General features: G+C 36.1%; 9 protein-coding genes across 9 annotated transcripts; 2 read left to right on the forward strand and 7 right to left on the reverse strand.

Annotated features, from left to right (window-relative positions):
- Nucleotides 1-963: 963 nt before the first annotated feature.
- On the forward strand, nt 964-2,121 carry PRCAT00003575001 (uncharacterized protein; the record flags this gene model as incomplete). Its single annotated transcript, XM_062953514.1, has 1 exon — nt 964-2,121. One exon carries the CDS (start codon nt 964-966, stop codon nt 2,119-2,121), a length of 1,158 nt encoding a protein of 385 aa, XP_062810309.1.
- Nucleotides 2,122-3,516: 1,395 nt separating this feature from the next.
- PRCAT00003576001 (uncharacterized protein) lies at nt 3,517-5,097 on the reverse strand (the record flags this gene model as incomplete). The annotated part of the gene is made up of 1 exon (XM_062953515.1): nt 3,517-5,097. The coding sequence occupies one exon, from the start codon at nt 5,095-5,097 to the stop codon at nt 3,517-3,519; it is 1,581 nt and encodes a 526-aa protein (XP_062810310.1).
- Nucleotides 5,098-5,933: 836 nt separating this feature from the next.
- On the reverse strand, nt 5,934-6,419 carry PRCAT00003577001 (beta-class carbonic anhydrase; the record flags this gene model as incomplete). The annotated part of the gene is made up of 1 exon (XM_062953516.1): nt 5,934-6,419. One exon carries the CDS (start codon nt 6,417-6,419, stop codon nt 5,934-5,936), a length of 486 nt encoding a protein of 161 aa, XP_062810311.1.
- A 262-nt stretch (nt 6,420-6,681) lies between these two features.
- On the reverse strand, nt 6,682-7,668 carry ALG5 (dolichyl-phosphate beta-glucosyltransferase; the record flags this gene model as incomplete). Its single annotated transcript, XM_062953517.1, has 1 exon — nt 6,682-7,668. The coding sequence occupies one exon, from the start codon at nt 7,666-7,668 to the stop codon at nt 6,682-6,684; it is 987 nt and encodes a 328-aa protein (XP_062810312.1).
- A 183-nt stretch (nt 7,669-7,851) lies between these two features.
- PRCAT00003579001 (uncharacterized protein) lies at nt 7,852-8,676 on the reverse strand (the record flags this gene model as incomplete). The annotated part of the gene is made up of 1 exon (XM_062953518.1): nt 7,852-8,676. One exon carries the CDS (start codon nt 8,674-8,676, stop codon nt 7,852-7,854), a length of 825 nt encoding a protein of 274 aa, XP_062810313.1.
- Nucleotides 8,677-8,992: 316 nt separating this feature from the next.
- CET1 (polynucleotide 5'-phosphatase) lies at nt 8,993-10,486 on the reverse strand (the record flags this gene model as incomplete). Its single annotated transcript, XM_062953519.1, has 1 exon — nt 8,993-10,486. One exon carries the CDS (start codon nt 10,484-10,486, stop codon nt 8,993-8,995), a length of 1,494 nt encoding a protein of 497 aa, XP_062810314.1.
- A 214-nt stretch (nt 10,487-10,700) lies between these two features.
- Nucleotides 10,701-11,933, reverse strand: IDP2 (isocitrate dehydrogenase (NADP(+)); the record flags this gene model as incomplete). Its single annotated transcript, XM_062953520.1, has 1 exon — nt 10,701-11,933. The coding sequence occupies one exon, from the start codon at nt 11,931-11,933 to the stop codon at nt 10,701-10,703; it is 1,233 nt and encodes a 410-aa protein (XP_062810315.1).
- Nucleotides 11,934-13,287: 1,354 nt separating this feature from the next.
- KAR4 (Kar4p) lies at nt 13,288-14,346 on the reverse strand (the record flags this gene model as incomplete). Its single annotated transcript, XM_062953522.1, has 1 exon — nt 13,288-14,346. One exon carries the CDS (start codon nt 14,344-14,346, stop codon nt 13,288-13,290), a length of 1,059 nt encoding a protein of 352 aa, XP_062810316.1.
- A 333-nt stretch (nt 14,347-14,679) lies between these two features.
- PRCAT00003583001 (uncharacterized protein) lies at nt 14,680-16,512 on the forward strand (the record flags this gene model as incomplete). Its single annotated transcript, XM_062953523.1, has 2 exons — nt 14,680-14,796; nt 14,926-16,512. 2 exons carry the CDS (start codon nt 14,680-14,682, stop codon nt 16,510-16,512), a joined length of 1,704 nt encoding a protein of 567 aa, XP_062810317.1.

The raw sequence follows: 16,512 nt of genomic DNA on the forward strand, positions 1-16,512 counted from the left end.
TTTTTTTTTTTCGTCGATAGACCAACAATAGAAGCTTGGGTTGAAGTGAAAAAGCTACAATGGCGCACTTACTGAAGGTAAAAGAGAAAGTAACTGATTCCAAATGAATGTCATTTACTGATATGGTCCTTGTTTTACTCCCAAACTCAAAGTTTATTTAATCCTTTCTTTTTACTTTGACTGGGGTTAAGCTCATGTAGGACCAAGCTTATGCGACTAGCATGCACGACCATACGGACTTTTGCCGTCAGATGAAAACCAACAACGCTAATTGGATACTATTGGTGGCGACACCAAAACATACGAAAACGGCGATCTACTAGAGTAATAACGTCCCAGTAGAGGCTGTTGCCGTTAGGCATTCATATACTAACAATCTGCTGACTGAGACATATGAAATCAAACCAAGTTTAATTTCGGCATCGTTTTCTTTGCAATATATCTGGTTCGCTGAGCATGGAGAAATAGAATTCGGCTGAGTATTAGCATTGACCGTAACACTTGTCTTTTGAGTTCTTTGCAGATAACCCGAGGCGTATTGATTCTGCAGTCCTAGATACAAAGTTGAGATTCATTTTTGAGTGGTCTGAATAAATGAATGCAACGAGGGTCTCAAAGCTTTTAAACTACATGATGGTAATTAGAGGAAGGTTGAATTAACTATGCACGGTCACATACGTATATTTCTTTATCCTAGCAAAAGAATTTCAATAATATGAGATATACACAAATCTTATTTCTAACTCTCGTTCCTTCTTTCATAGTCAAAATACCTTCACAATATGAAAATAGAATAGAATAGAATATCGATCTTGACTCTCTTCCAAGGAGGATGCAAACATCGTACTAATTCTGCTTTACTTCACTATTATGCAATTAAAAAAAGATCCGGCATATAGCCCGCACGCCTAAAATCATTTAGAGGTAGAAAAATCATGTATTGATAATCAATAACGACGGTGAATGAAATTTTTGGGGGTCTTTCTTATACTTACTACTAGGTCGGTATTAGCATCAGAAGGCGACCATTTGCCAGAATTTTCTGACTGCTGGAGCCGATGTAGTTATTTATTGAATTGCGATGGTGATCCCCATGGATATGGTCTCAAGAGAAGTGTAGGTTTGAGCAATTCTGGCCGTTCAGAAGAAGATAAATACGAAAAAGAGTATTTTTTGGATTATGAGTCATTATCTGGATTAACAAGGTTCATTTTTCGCTGGGATTGCTCTTCTGATTGTAATTATAAATGTCAACAGATTATAACTAACAAACGCCTGCTACATGAAGAAAATATGGTTCAATTTTATGGAAAATGGCCCTTCAAAAGGGTATTAGGAATGCAAGAACTTCCCTCAGTTCTATTTTCGGTTGCTAATTTCTATGCTAACTACTCCAACTTATTTAAAATTTTGTATCAGTACCGAAGGAACTCTATACAAAAGACGCAATATGTTGTGATGTACCAACAGTATTTGATATTAATTATGGTATCGTTAGTTGGCTGGATGTGTAGTGCGCTATTTCATGCTAGAGATAGTGCTTTCACAGAAACATTAGACTATTTTGGTGCTGCCTTAATAATTTTATCGAATTTTACTACAATAGTCATGAGGTACTTCAACTTATTTGAACTTGGGAACTCCATTAAATTAAGGATATTGAGAGGGTCTGTTTTTACAATTTTTGTTATTCATTGTATTCGTTTGTATCTCAACTGGAACTACAGGTATAATGTATTATTTAACTTAATATTTGGGTTGGCGGCTTCCATTTTATGGATACTACATTCATTTAACGTCAATAAAGTTTTCGTAAAAGATAATCATATTTATAACAGCTCAATTCAACTACTCCCTCATGAAACAAAGATATTAGCAAAGTTGAGTTATATCTCTATATCGAAGACCAGCCTAATCCCGCTTATTCCCATATTTTTGAACATCTGGATTATTTGCGGACTTTCTTTTGAATTGCTTGACTTCGCTCCAATATGGAGATTAGTGGACGCCCACGCAATATGGCATTTATTCACGATATTTCCCTCCATGATTTGGTTTGACTGGAACATATGGGACATTGAGATGCACAAGGTCAGCAGCAGTATAAGCAAACAGGTCTAACTGGTAACTCTACAATTATGTTAAATATTTGTATCTATAGCAATTAATTATTTAAGTAAATGCAAGTCAGTTAAGACCCTGTAAAAGGAATGGTATACGATAACTTGGTTGAATTATCTATTATAACAAAGTAAACCATTTGGAATATCAATGGTTGAAACGAATCCAATATTAAAGTCGACGAAGAAATAAAAAATGACCATCATATATGCTGTAAATTAAAAGCAAATCGAATAATTGCAAGTAATGAATGACGAAAAATATGCGCTATTATAGCTAAACAAGCAGCTCTGTTATTTGTCTCTCTCTCTTTCTCATATATCTAAAGATGAAGCGCAAGTTTGCAAGAAGAAGAAGTACACCGATACTTAAAAGAATGATATCTCTGGCTCCGAGTCCCTTCTCTTCGGAACTTGTCTCCCAGATGTAGCTCTGTTTTTTAATAAACGGTATAATATACTGGATATTCCTGGTTTCATAAAACGCATGCTCCTTCAATAAGGCCATGTCCGAAGTTGGTTTAGGAATCATATTGCCTTGTCCTCCTTGTTGTAAAGAGCTTCAATCTGAGTCAATAATAAGTTTCGCAAATGCAGCAAAATTTTTAATCACTAAATCTCCCGCCTTTAGTTAGAGACTTTATCGAGCATATGCCGTAATATCGGCTTCCAAAAGATAATATTGAACAAGCTTTTCCTTTTAAGTGCTACTTCTCTAATGATATATACCTGTGGCACTTTTCCGATGGGCCCCATCTCACCGGCAGTCAGCACGCCAGCCGGCCCCTGAAGGAGAGGCTACATTATTTACTAAACATGGACCGACTAAGAATAGCAGATCGACCAGATAGTCAATTTGTCCGTTTTGGGAAAGCAAATTCTAGCGATATGCCAGCACAAAAACAATAACAAGAACAAAACTGGACGGTTGCTGCCGCGATTCGTAAAGGACTGACATCCCAAGGGGAAAAGGTAAGCAAAAATTAGCAAAAGAAGAAAAAAAAATTTTTTCTGAGCGATAGGACTTCTAGCATTAGCTCTTTGCTTAATTACAGATAATAAACCAATCACCACAGTCAAGCAAGAAAATTATCAATGGAAAAGAATTAAAGTATATATTCACGTAAGCACCTAAAGAGGGTATAAGAACTGAAATAACGGATTATCCGTCCTGTGATCATAAAAGAAGTGAATGTTTTAATTAGCCTTTTTCTAGGCAACCCTGGGCTCAGTAGTTGGCTGACCTACCTTTTTGGTTTTTCTCAGGAGTAAACTGCAAGCGGATTTGCGAAATACAGGAGTGTCTTTATCGGAGCTACATTACTTCGCAACGATAATTTTATAGGTTTATAATAATGTGCAGGATTGAATATTGATATTTGAACGACCTTTACCATTACGACCTTTTAAACCTATCAAAAAGCAGACGCTTAGACTTTTTTTTGTGATTTGATTTAGTACTGAAATTTTGGACATGGAAACTAGTGTTAATATCTGACGAGTCAGTATTATTTTGTTGCATGGTTTGGGGCACTATGTATGCAGAGCATTGATTTCTGGTGTCTTCCAATGGGCTATTCATTATCGTCGATGACTGAAACGAGTCACATCCAGAACTAAGGGAAGATTTATTCGCTGTAGGCTTATTTTTCTGAGAAATAGTCTTCTTCATATTTCTGAGTGATACTAGAGATGTGGAATCTAGTTGGACGATTTGTGAATGATGCCTTCTATCATGTTTACTACTACCATTATTTACTGATTCGATTTCGTCTGTTTCAAACTCTTCCTCTATGACCAAATCACAGAATACATATTTAAAAAATGATCTCCATATCTTGAAAAGGTAGCTAAAGTTTTCTGTGTTCCTTTGTCCATGCAAGGTGCCACTTAAGTTCTCAATTACCTTATCAATCAAACATTGCATCATTTTATCTTGAGACTTTTTGTCCTCATCTGAAAACTTGAGACTTTGAAATACTGGTATGTAATGAGATGATCCATTTTGATGCTTTGTAAACTCTCCCAAATATAGTGTGCGATATTCCATTGTTACTCTCCTTATATATTCGATGCCAGAGTCCTTAAGATAATAAGAATTATGCTGAGGTTGTTCCACTAGGTTAAACAATAAGTAATCGCTCAAGTCCTCAAAGAGTTGACTGACTTGATCTTTTCTAGGTAGCATTTCATAGAAATTGATTGAACTGTGCATTGATTCGAGTTCAATATCATCATATACATCGGCCCAGAACTGCTTAGACTTCAAGTGGCTTCTGATACTCGAGGGGTCATCGTCAATGTTATTACTGAAATGATTAGGATCGCATATGACTGATTTTGGGTAGTCCCCTGTACTACTCCATGAACTTTCGTGGTCCGATAAAGACATTTGATCCAAAGTTGCACTCAATCTCTTTGAACTCATATCACTTCGTGCTTGAAGTTTCTGCAAGTAATTCAAATATTTCAACTTATGCGATCCGTCAGGATTCATTATCTTGGTTTCATTTATGATAGCACCAATATTAGTATCCAATTTCTCGAAGTACGTATATCTTAAGATCCTGATCTTATCCAAAGCTGATAAATTTCTTTCATCATCAAAGCATTGATTCATCTTCTCTATAATTCTCATATACCGAGAATTTGAGTGGTTCCAAGTAGACAGGGTATGACTTTTAGGCAGCCAAGACAGAAGCGATTGCACCAGACCAGCGGTGTTTTGCACATCTTTCCAAACGTAACCAGATTTATTGACATCATATACTTTCCTTCTGCCGGAGTTAGATGAGCTTTTTGATGTTGCAGTAGGTATGCGAGTAATATTACTAGACCCAGATTTAAGAGACTCATTATCCTTGACGTTATAGTTAGGGTGACTTAACTTTATATCAGATCTTACAGTTACATTTTCCCTCCTGATATTCAGTTTTTTGGAGACCGTCGGTTTTTTTGCTATGAGAAGCATAGACATTTTCACCCAGTCTTGCCACGATTCTGTGGAGCATATGTTGAGAATAACTACATCTTTTATATATTCGTAAGACTCGTGCAATCTTTGCAAATTACATTAGATAGACGGGATCGATCGCTTTTCAGCATGCATCAGCATTCCCAATGCATGTCTACGAAAAATAAAAGTCCAGAAACACCGACTTTATGCATTCTATGTTAGGAATAGGTCAAACGTCCTTTGCCGTTTGACAATAGGGTCGTATTTTCGATCGTGTAAATCGTTTTCAGGTACAGGTGCTCGCGAAATATCTCAGAACAGGATCATTTATTAGACGGCGGCCGGAAACACTCTCCAAATCTAAAAGTCTGCATACTCAAGAGACATCAAGAGACTTGCAGTTGACCTTATCTAGATGTAAGCATTCTTTCCTAGCCCAATTCTCTCAACAAAAGCGGTCCATTAAATGATGAATTTAGCATGTTTTGCCAAACAAAGTGTGAGTATTATAACTCGGACACTGCGTATTAGCCTACAATAAAAGAATTTTTGACCATGCAAGAGCTATCACAATTGTGCAGCTTACGAGAATAAGAGCCGTCCGATGAAATTGACTACTGGATGTACAGGCAGTATGGGAATATCCGCGCAGAAATTACACAATAGACGACTAAGGCTCGGACGCATATCGTCTATCAATCTTTCGAATTACTGGTTAATCATGATGTTAAAGGCATACAGTACATAAAGAGCTTGCATAACAAGAAAAACCCGAATTCATAAACGTTGTTAGATAAGGGCCCAATATGTATGAGTAAGGGTCTCTCGCCAAAGAGGGCCCGCGGGAACCCGTATCTTTAAACAGGTCTAATAGCACCTGTTTTTACGTCGTAAATAAATCCGGTGACAGGAACATCTAATACTAAGGGATTAGCTTTAAAGAACTGGACATCATCGTAGACACTCTGCTCGAGATCTGAAAAAGGAAGAAACGAAACGTGGTCAACAGAATGGCCCGTTTCCTGCTTTACAATGTCTCGCAACTTATCATCCGTAAATGTTAACATACCACAATCCGTGTGATGAATTACTACTATCTCGCGAGTTCCCAACAAGCGTTGCGAGATAATAATACTGCGTAATGCATCAGAAGCTCTGCCACCCGCATTTCTTATCACATGAGCGTCACCTTCTTCCAATCCCAATGCCGCCGCGGGGTCAATTCTTGCATCCATGCAAACCACCACTGCAACTTTTCTTGCTGGAGGAAGAGATAAAGATCCCTTGTTAAATCGTGCTACATACGCCTCATTGGCAATCTCGAATTCTTTAGCAACTGACATCGCTATTAAATTTCTTTATAAATAAACTGAATGCAAATCTTACCCGTTTTATAGGGCTGTGGAGTCTTCTAATGATTTGAGTGCACATGATGCAATCATCTGTATCTTCTTACAAAAGAATTTCGTAATTTCTATTGAAGAGGGGATATGAGCCACATATATAAATTCAATTTTGATTGACCGGAAAATCATCCTATAGAGATAACACTATATGACAATCAGCTCTTTTTTTGTGCTATAAAGAACAGAATCTATAATTGTGCTATTGATCTTTCTTCGTTAGTCCACCGCACTCATCTACTTTATAAATTCCCATTAGATAAGCAAGCCTGGTGACTACTAAGTCGACTGCCATTCCTATAGAATCTCTTGCCAAATCAATTTTTGATCCATCAACTTCCTTCCAATTAACAGCGATTTCTTTCATCTTCATGCCTTGTATCTCTCCCAATAAGAGGACCTCCACGTCAAAAATCCATCTTTCTGTATGCATATGAGGAAATATTTTTTGTATAGATTGAAAATTGAACATTTTGAATCCACATTGCGTATCTTGGATTCCTCTTATTCCAAAAAGAAATACCAAAGTGTGCAATCCGTACATCAAAAAATTTCTAATGAAAGATCTCCGAACAACTGCGTCAGTATTAACCATATGAGCTCTTGATCCTATGGTAACTGCTGCTTCATTTCTATCAACACTATCAAGGTACTCGATAAGTCTTTCAATATCTTGAAACTTAGTCGCTCCGTCTGCATCTGCAAATAAAGCTAATCTGCCACTACAATGTAAAAGACCGTGGGTGACAGCTCCACCTTTTCCTCTATTTTTCTGAAGCTTTATTACCTTTAAAATGTGGGGAGGAAGTTTCAACTCTTGAGCTTTCATTAAAGCAAATTCGGCCGTTCCATCAGACGATCCGTCATCCACAATTAATATTTCGTATGCATTTAAATAATTCTTTTGCAAATACTCAATTGCTTCATTTAACATTTTTCCTAACCTATTGGTTTCATTGAAACAAGGTATAACAATGCTTATATCTATGCCATGGTCTTCGAATGTTGACAGAGTGGAATTAATTGTTGGGGGTAATTCATGCAGCATTTGTTTATCATCGTTAGTGTAATATCTTAGTTCCAGAGGGAAAGGTTTCCTTGGGTTATGTGAAAGATATAGCACCATGGCATATACGATCAGTAATGATGCAGCTATTAATATTGAGCAAAACAACAATAAATACATCATTTTAAACTATCGTATTACAATTTATACTCATCAGTTTATATGTTGTCGATCTTACGTGTCTATTTTCTATTTTTTTTTTTTACCATGTGCACCCCAAAGACTTTGACAACATCAGGCAATCGAAAAATCTTCGTAGGAGTTGAGAACAGGTTGAACAAGATAGTTGCGGTGTGAATTTTAAGTTCACATAAATGGGTCTTTATTAAAATTGCCAAAAAATATCTCCCTGGTGGCTTTATTGGTTATATAAACAGAGTCACCTAAATCGTACGTTTCTATGGACCTCAAAAGATATGCTTCAATAGCCTCCATGGCTCTCATCTCATTTATATAAGTATCGAAGTTGGATTTTGAACTCAGCTCCCATTCAGCTATCGCTGATGTAATATTTAATATCAGCAATCTCTCTTCTTGTGCAGAATAATTGTTATTCTTTTCAGAGAAGGCACCAGAATCAAAGGAGCACAATTTGTCGAGAATGAACAGGAAGGACTTCCTAAATTGAAACTTGATTACATGCTCTCCATATTTAAAAATTTGGTACTTTGGAAAGTTCTTGTATATACTTTGTATGCGTTCTCTTAGAATAAGGTTTTTGTCCTCTGATTTTATTATGCAATGAGTTGCACTCAGGGTCAAGTCAATGGAAAGTCGGAAACTTTCTACATGCTTTCCTGAGAAGTCCTTTGTCTTCAATAATTTGCTTGTCTCTCGCAATTCAAGTATGATCAGAGAAAGCGGGTCATCTTTTTTTGAAGAAAAAGTAAAACAGATCGACAAGAAAGCCACCCCCATCATAAATGAAGTAATCACTGATAACACTGTAAGTAATGTGATTTTGAGCATCTTCCTACTTTCTTTTGAGTCTCGATCAGACACAGTCAATGTTTGTCTGAGGTTTGCATCCCGCTGCGGAATTGGATTTTCAGCTTTCGATTGATTATCATCGAAGTACTTTAACCCTAAAGATTCCAACAGGCGATCTCCAAAGATGTTTTGATTCGACATACGTAATTAGTTTTGGTGTATAAATATGGCTATTTAAAATTTTACTTTGTGGCTGCAAGAAATTGAGGCTCCATATTATTATACATTGAATCAAAAAAACTTGATCTGATTCTGATAGTGAATTTGCTATAAACATCAGAAAGAGCTATCTTAAGGAATTTACATATCGCTATCCGCGTGGTATCATTAGTGTTAGTGTTACTGTGTGATATTACAAGTCTCTTATTTATTTATGTGTGGTACTTTTGAGATTCTAGTGTACATTTCTTTTCTTTAATAGTTGCGATCACACTCAGTATTAAAGCATTAGGGGATATCATTTGTTCGCCAACCTTGTCACTCTATTATTTAAGCATCTTGCATTGTTCACAAAAATTTCTATTAACTCTTCAAACCTTATTGTATCGGAACCTCCTTTGAACTTGTCATAGCCATTAAATAGCTCTAAAGTATCAATCTCTAGCTCCACTTCAAAGCTTTGATCTTGCTCCACAATTGATTTTCCTAATTTGTTCTTTAGTTCCTTTGGTGTCAAGACTCTCGTCATGTCAAACCTACTTACTGTTGGTCTATGTGTCCACGAATTTCTTTTCTTTATTCTAGACAATGTTGGCTTATTTTTTTTAAGAACTGAGTCTATGGTATCTTCTGGAATAGGCAACTCAAGAGATAAAGAGAGTCTTAGATCATACATTGAGGAAGGATTGTGAATGTAAAGATCAGATATTCTTTGCTTATTGATAGCGGTGTACCTTGGAGGATTTAACAAATTATCTTTAGAAATTCTGATGGATTTTGGTTGCTCATTTCTGTTAATAACTTGATAAAAAGAGTCTGTGATATCGGATTCCAAAACATTGAATTTTCTTTTAGGTTTCGAAGCTGCATTTGGTCCGGCTTTCCTCAACTCTTCCTGATAATTTTTCTCCAAATCATCTAAAAACTGGCACATCTCATTCCAACCCACTTCGTGTACTCCCATATCGAAGTAAATACTGGAAGTGTTGGTATAAATGCATTCTGTTGATACATCTATATTTATTCTGTGCGAATGTCTTTTATCAATGATAGTTCCAAATTTTAGCTCTAATTCGACATACTGTCTATTTTCGTCCGATATTTCGTTGAAGTTTGCATAAACCCATTCGGCAATTGTTCTGGTGACTGATGGCGGTGGAATAACGCCTGTGATTGAGCATTCTAAATCAGTACCTATGGTAGAGCTAGGGTCAAAAACATGCTTGCTAGATAGGGCTGTGAGAGTCCCATTCATGTGTGAGTATTCTGCAGAATGGGAATCACCAGATGGATGCCACTCTTGTGCCCATATAGGTGGCGCTAAATATCTTCTGGGTTTATCTGTGGAGTGAAGTTTGCTCAATTTTTTAAATTCGTCTTCATCATTTAATTCCTCCTTTGATTTACGAGATCCATCCTTCGGCTGGCTATCACCTTCACTTATATTGTGGGTTCTTACAGATTCGGATGCAATGCTTTCCTTGTATTCAGGTTGTTTAGCTTTGTCAGGTGCAGATGATTCGATTTCCAGACTTTTAGTTGATAGAAAAGACAGACCAACATCTTCGTCGTTTTTATTAGAATTGAAGGAGTCATCGATCTCCATTTTTTCGTCCTGTAGCTCAGTCTTAGTCACATCAGAGGAAGGTATCGTATCGTTGAGCAAATTCACGATGGAGTGTCTCTGGTGATTATTGTGAGATTCGACATCCTTTGGAGAATCATTCTTTTCAAAATCACGACCCCGACTGTTAGACGGGGGATCTTCGTTCAAGATAGAACCTACATTCATCTTGTTGGCAGAATTCTATGAGAGTATGTAATGTATGCCTAATGACAGTTTGAATTACGCGGTTTCATTGAATATAAATTGTGCTCTGCACGAAATGCACTCATTGCTCGATATTCATCTACATTTAGTTTGATTGATGCGTAGAGAATACAAAGAAATATAGTTAAGTATGTGGTGATATTTATTCTATTAAAAGTCAAAAGAGACAGCCTCTTCAATAACCTAAATTCTTGTCCAATCTTTCTTTGACATAGTCAATGAATTCCTCGGTAGTTACATAACTTGATCTGTCAGTCTTCCCGAGAGTCAATGCCAAATCTTTGGTCATTTTTTTATCTTTCGATACAGTTTCGATAACGGCTTTTTCCAAATTTTCTGCGAACTTAACAACGTCTGGAGTGTCGTCTATTTTCCCTCTTTGAATCAAACCTCTGGTCCATGCAAAGATAGACGCAATGGAGTTGGTTGACGTTTCTTTGCCTTGTTGGTGTTGTCTAAAATGCCTAGTAACTGTACCGTGAGCTGCCTCGGCTTCGAATGCCTTTCCATCAGGAGTCATCAAGACGGATGTCATGAGACCTAACGATCCGAAACCTTGAGCAACTATATCAGATTGAACATCACCATCATAATTTTTCATTGCGATAATATATCCTCCTGTAGACTTAAGCATCTGGGCAACCATATCATCGATAAGCCTATGCTCGTACCAGATACCTGCAGCTTCAAAATCCTTTTTGTATTCCTTTTCATATATATCCTCAAATATATCTTTAAATCTTCCATCATACTTCTTTAAAATTGTATTCTTAGTAGTAGAAAACAAGTTCATTTTCCTGTCTAACGCCAATTTGAAAGATGATTCAGCAAATGCTTTAATAGATTCATCAGTATTATACATGGTCATCGCAACACCAGGACCCTCATAGTTGTAGACATGATGCACTTGAGTCTCGGAGCTACCCTTCGGCTTGAATACGATGGATAATTCACCTGGCTCAGGGATAAGAATGTCAGTAGCTTTGTATTGATCACCGAAGGCGTGTCTACCTATGATAATCGGTTCTTTCCACTGAGGAACTATTCTTGGTATGTTATCAATGACAATTGGCTCTCTAAAGACAGTACCACCCAAGATATTTCTAAGGGTACCGTTAGGAGACAACCACATTTTTTTCAAGCCAAATTCTTTAACTCTTGCTTCGTCAGGCGTGATGGTTGCACATTTAACACCAACACCATATTTCAAGATAGCATTAGCAGCATCTACGGTGACCTGATCATTCGTCTCATCTCTGTACATAATACCCAAATCATAGTATTTTAAATCGACATCCAAATAAGGTAAGATTAATTTCTCTTTGATGAATTCCCAAATAATTCTTGTTTGTTCATCTCCATCCATCTCCACAACTGGATTTTTGACATGAATTTTCTGAATAGCCATTGCGTTTATCTTGTGATGCTTGAATTAATCCCTTTCTATTTCTTTAAAAACGAGTTATACAACTCCGTTAGCTCCGTCAACAGGATTTGTACCCCAAGATTATCGTGAGTGGCATCCCGACCTTTTATATACTATCGATGATAACTCGGGTGAAAATGGGATGTTGTGCATTTTCCATTACCGAGGGTGTCCCGAGTCTAAAAAACGACAATTTTTGTCTTATTATAGAGATTTGATCCTTTAAAGTTTGAAAGGTGCAGTAGCGAATCTCTGTTATATCAGAACATCTCTAGTAAGCTAAAGGATGAATGTTGGTTCTCCATTTGTGAAGAAGAACGATATACAATTGATTTACAGAATGGACTTACTATCGTAATACAATTATCGTGTACTAGAACTACTGCGATGTGCATTGAAACAAAGAAGTCAAAGTTCTGATGTAGGCTCCATCCGGGGTTCTCCCGGAGTAGAATGTTATCTTTGCCGCAGTGTGGCTCGGATCAAGTAATGAACCAACAGGAATTCCCGCTTTTCTCCACGCATTTTTCTCCACGTATCATGGAAGTGATATATAAAAAATTACGGAATATTTAGGAATAGCGCGACAGCGCATCTTGTGTGGAGTAAAAACGATCTGGAGCCTAAAAAAGTGGCCGATTCTTGGGCTCTCCTTCAACAATTCGAAGATTTTTGTTTGCAGTTCCTCATTAATTTTAGTCCCACTTGATTCATCAAGTGAATTAGCTTGTCTTTATGGATGATATACCTGTCACCATCTTTGACACCATCCTCCTATTCAATTGGAAATACTCTAGACTCCTCCGAAATATAGTTCCGCACTTCTCTGTGCTTTGTCCGCTCTCCGAACGTCTTGAAACTTTTAAAAATGTCGTACGACTTTTTTTTTTCATTTTTCTTCTCTCAATATTTTTCTCGGCGACGAACTTACAGAATAATTGAGTCCTTATTTGACGACTTCTTTAGGTAAATATATAGAACAATAATGTGGGCAAATTGAGTTAATGAAAACTTTACACTTGAAAGTATGTATCGTGTATATTATCCGCCTTTTTGTTGTTTATGATGATAATCTAACTCAGCTCACTCAGAGTCTTCAATGCTGAAAAATTTTCCATTTCCAACATTCATCAAATTTCTGATTTACAACACTAAATGAACACGGAATAATCGATCAAAATAGTATATACTAACCAGAGCCTTAGTAATTTCAAGAATACGGCTATGAAATGATGTCGATTGTGAGTTTTGAAAGTAAACTTTTCACTAATTTTGAGATCGATAATCCATTGATTTGATGATAGGAGTATAATTCATAAGCCAAACACAATATACATCAAGATTTTGATGCAACTGGACTTTTGGGTCGCAATTCTTCTATTTCGTCAGTCTGCGGAACCAAAAACTGTGGGTTGTTTACATTGTTCTTATAACTCACTAAAGACTTTGAAAATAGCTCTTCTTCTAGTCCACGAGGATTGAAATTATCAATGAGGACATCTGGACTCATTATGACCCATCCCAATCTCAATTTTATGGGAGAATTGTATCCTATTTTGGTTGGAATGATATGAAGACGTCTGTTTGAATTAGAGAAATTTTCGGCCACTCTGTATAAAGAATCAGGCACTACGTTATTACTTGCAGATTGTTCGGATTCAATTTGTAAATCTGTATCTATATTGCAGTGAATCAAGTGACTATCGGTTGATCTTCTCACAGTACCTGTGATGCACATCCAACAATGCCACTGCTGCCTCTCGAGTAACGGAATTCCAGATGCGTCATCTTCTGAAGGGTAATATGGCGACTCTTTATTCAATGGAAGAAAAATCAACTCTTCTGATCTTCTAAACTTCTTGTTAAAACTATCTTTGTTTAATAATTTGGTCAACTCTTGTATTTTTTGTGTAGTAGCCCAGATGAACATATACCCCGGTCTCGAGCAAAGTTTATGAATCGGTAAATTCATCAAAAGTGGTAAAATAAATTGGTTTTCTATAAGAGCGCCAATCATTATAACGTCGAATTTTAAACCGTATGTGTCAATCCATTTGTTTAGAGTTGGAATAATTTCGCTGCTGCTTACTCTTGCACCATATGGCTTGGTAGAATGATTAAGAATCTGCTTTCTTTTAAGTTGGTGGAGCCTATTGAGCTTTGGATAACCTTCTAAAGGATTATTGCTATTTCGGATGTATCTGGTCGGTAAGGTACCCGAGTGAACATAGTTATTTGAGTAGTCGTTATCTTTAAATAACTTTTGGTCATTTCTGTAGGTATTACCTCTATTGTTTGTATCTTCTTGATTTTTATTTTGATTGGATCTAGAGCCAAATTTACTATAAGTATATTTATTGGGTAATCCTCCTAAATCTTTTCTAGATGATGCCATGCTGCTAATTTTTATATATTGGTTAAATGTCAATACTGTAAGTAGTATTTTTTCTTCAAGCTGATCTTAAAATTCTGAGTTTATCTTGAGGAGTTTCCAGTTCTTTTTCCATTTAAAAACTTTTCTTTTTGCTAATACCTGTTTAATATATAGCCCTAATGTGTGTAGAGTATGTTTCAAAACTGTTTTGACAGTCAAAGCTATATACAGGTCTGATACCACAAAATGGCTGCTAAAATAAGACGCGAGTTTCTAAGTATGATAATATAACCGCCACAGATCAATGGTTACTCCTTCAATTCCAAACTTTGATCTTAATCAAAAGCAAACGAAATGTTGAAAGGACACTCAAACTATAAGTTTACACCATCAAACTCTCTGTCTCGAAAGAGTCATAGTCTCGAATTCTTTATACTTTTGACTCAAAACAGTATACAAAAGTTTGAAGCGGTAAGTTAACAGTGAAACGTCTTTTTACGACTTAGGGAGGCGTCTTAATAGGACACTTTATTAACCGCATGAGCTGTTTAGCAAAATTACCTAGTAGGATCAGAAGAATTAATACTGTGCCTTGTGAAGGTTAATGAACAGATAGAATTAAGTAAGTCAAGCAGCAGAATCATCTCACTCTTGGTTGAACATGAATACTTTTTAATGTTGAGCAAACTTAATATAAAGAAAGTTTGTAAAGCACTTTTTGAGCAGCAGATGATATCATTTAAACGACTAATGACCTTCTTACAGCACAGTGACATTGTAAATTTTCCTAGAAATAGTTCTTTTTTGAGAAGAATTTCTAAATGTATCGGAATTTACTTGATAAACTTCACATCGTATTATGAGATGGAGAATTATCAAGTCACATTTTTGAAAATGTTCACTAACAGTGTGATAGAAGTTTTTCAAAAGCTTCCTACTTTGGTTGATCTTTGGTTCGAATGTTTGGAGAATGATGCGTACATTAAAAATATTCTAAAAACAAAAGGATTTACTTTGGTAAAATCCAAATTTTTCACTTACAAATGTTTTCCAGTTTATGATCTCATTAGGAGCTTCATATTCATTGATGAAGACGAACTTCAATTCAATATTTTAACCCGATTACTTGATATAAAAAGTAACACTTTGAATGTCTGGCTCCATGATTATTCAGACATTTGCTCTATATTTATTGAAAAATTCACAGATTCTTTTAATCATTCTTGCCTAGTGAAAGCTGAAGATGACAATTTCGATAAATTCTTGATACTTTACTATAACTGTCTCGAGTTTTGTTGCTCAAACATAAAGACTACTCTATTGGCAAACTTCGAGTCTCAATTCGTTAATGAAATTCTTAATATGAAACTCAATAACGTCTCGATCATGTATATTTTTAAAATATTAACATTAATGATTCCATTCAATTTGAGCAAGATTTCATTAAGATTATTGCAGAGGGAGCAGTTTGAAAACCTTCTTATTCATATTTCGAATTACCTGTTTGAATTCAGAATATTATTGTTAGGAATTATTGAAAAAATCAGCGAGTCAGATGAATATCTCACCATCCATTTGTTTGGAAAGGAGGACAAAGAAACCACAATATGCATCAATGATTTGCGTACTATGCTAATGAAATCGTCTAATTGCTCATTTCCTGAAATTCTCCCTAAGATTTGCTTCGAATCTTTGAAAGATGCAAACCTTATTACATTCAACATATTCAACGATCAGATGGTGTATTCTAGAGCAATATTATTATGTCTTTTGGGATTTTATCATAATGAGCATGAGATTGATTTAGTTCTAGTTACCATAATTATTAGCTTGCAGAGGAAAACAAATCTAACCAATAATGCAAAATTTAGACTAATTATCGAATTTTTGTTTGAAGCGCAACAAACTTATCGTGAAATGTTTCAGCAATTTGAAGAAGAGAAATACAATACTATGACCAGTTTTAAAGAGCGGACTTATGAGGTTTTACGTCCTACCAATAACCTTTTGGATAAATTGAATCTTGGAGAGCCTGACCAGTCATCCATGGTAACTTATGAGGACCTTCAAAAAAAGATTGATTTATTTGAAAGTCTTCTAATGAGAGTTTATGCAACCGGAAAACTCAAAAAGATTATGAGTTGCAAATTCGAGTCGCTTGCTCGAAGCAAAACAGAATTGGTGTAG

This window comes from Priceomyces carsonii, assembly GCF_900007245.1.
Source record: "Priceomyces carsonii strain CBS4050 genome assembly, scaffold: Debaryomyces_carsonii_scaffold_4, whole genome shotgun sequence".
NCBI classification, from domain to species: Eukaryota; Fungi; Ascomycota; class Pichiomycetes; order Serinales; family Debaryomycetaceae; genus Priceomyces; species Priceomyces carsonii.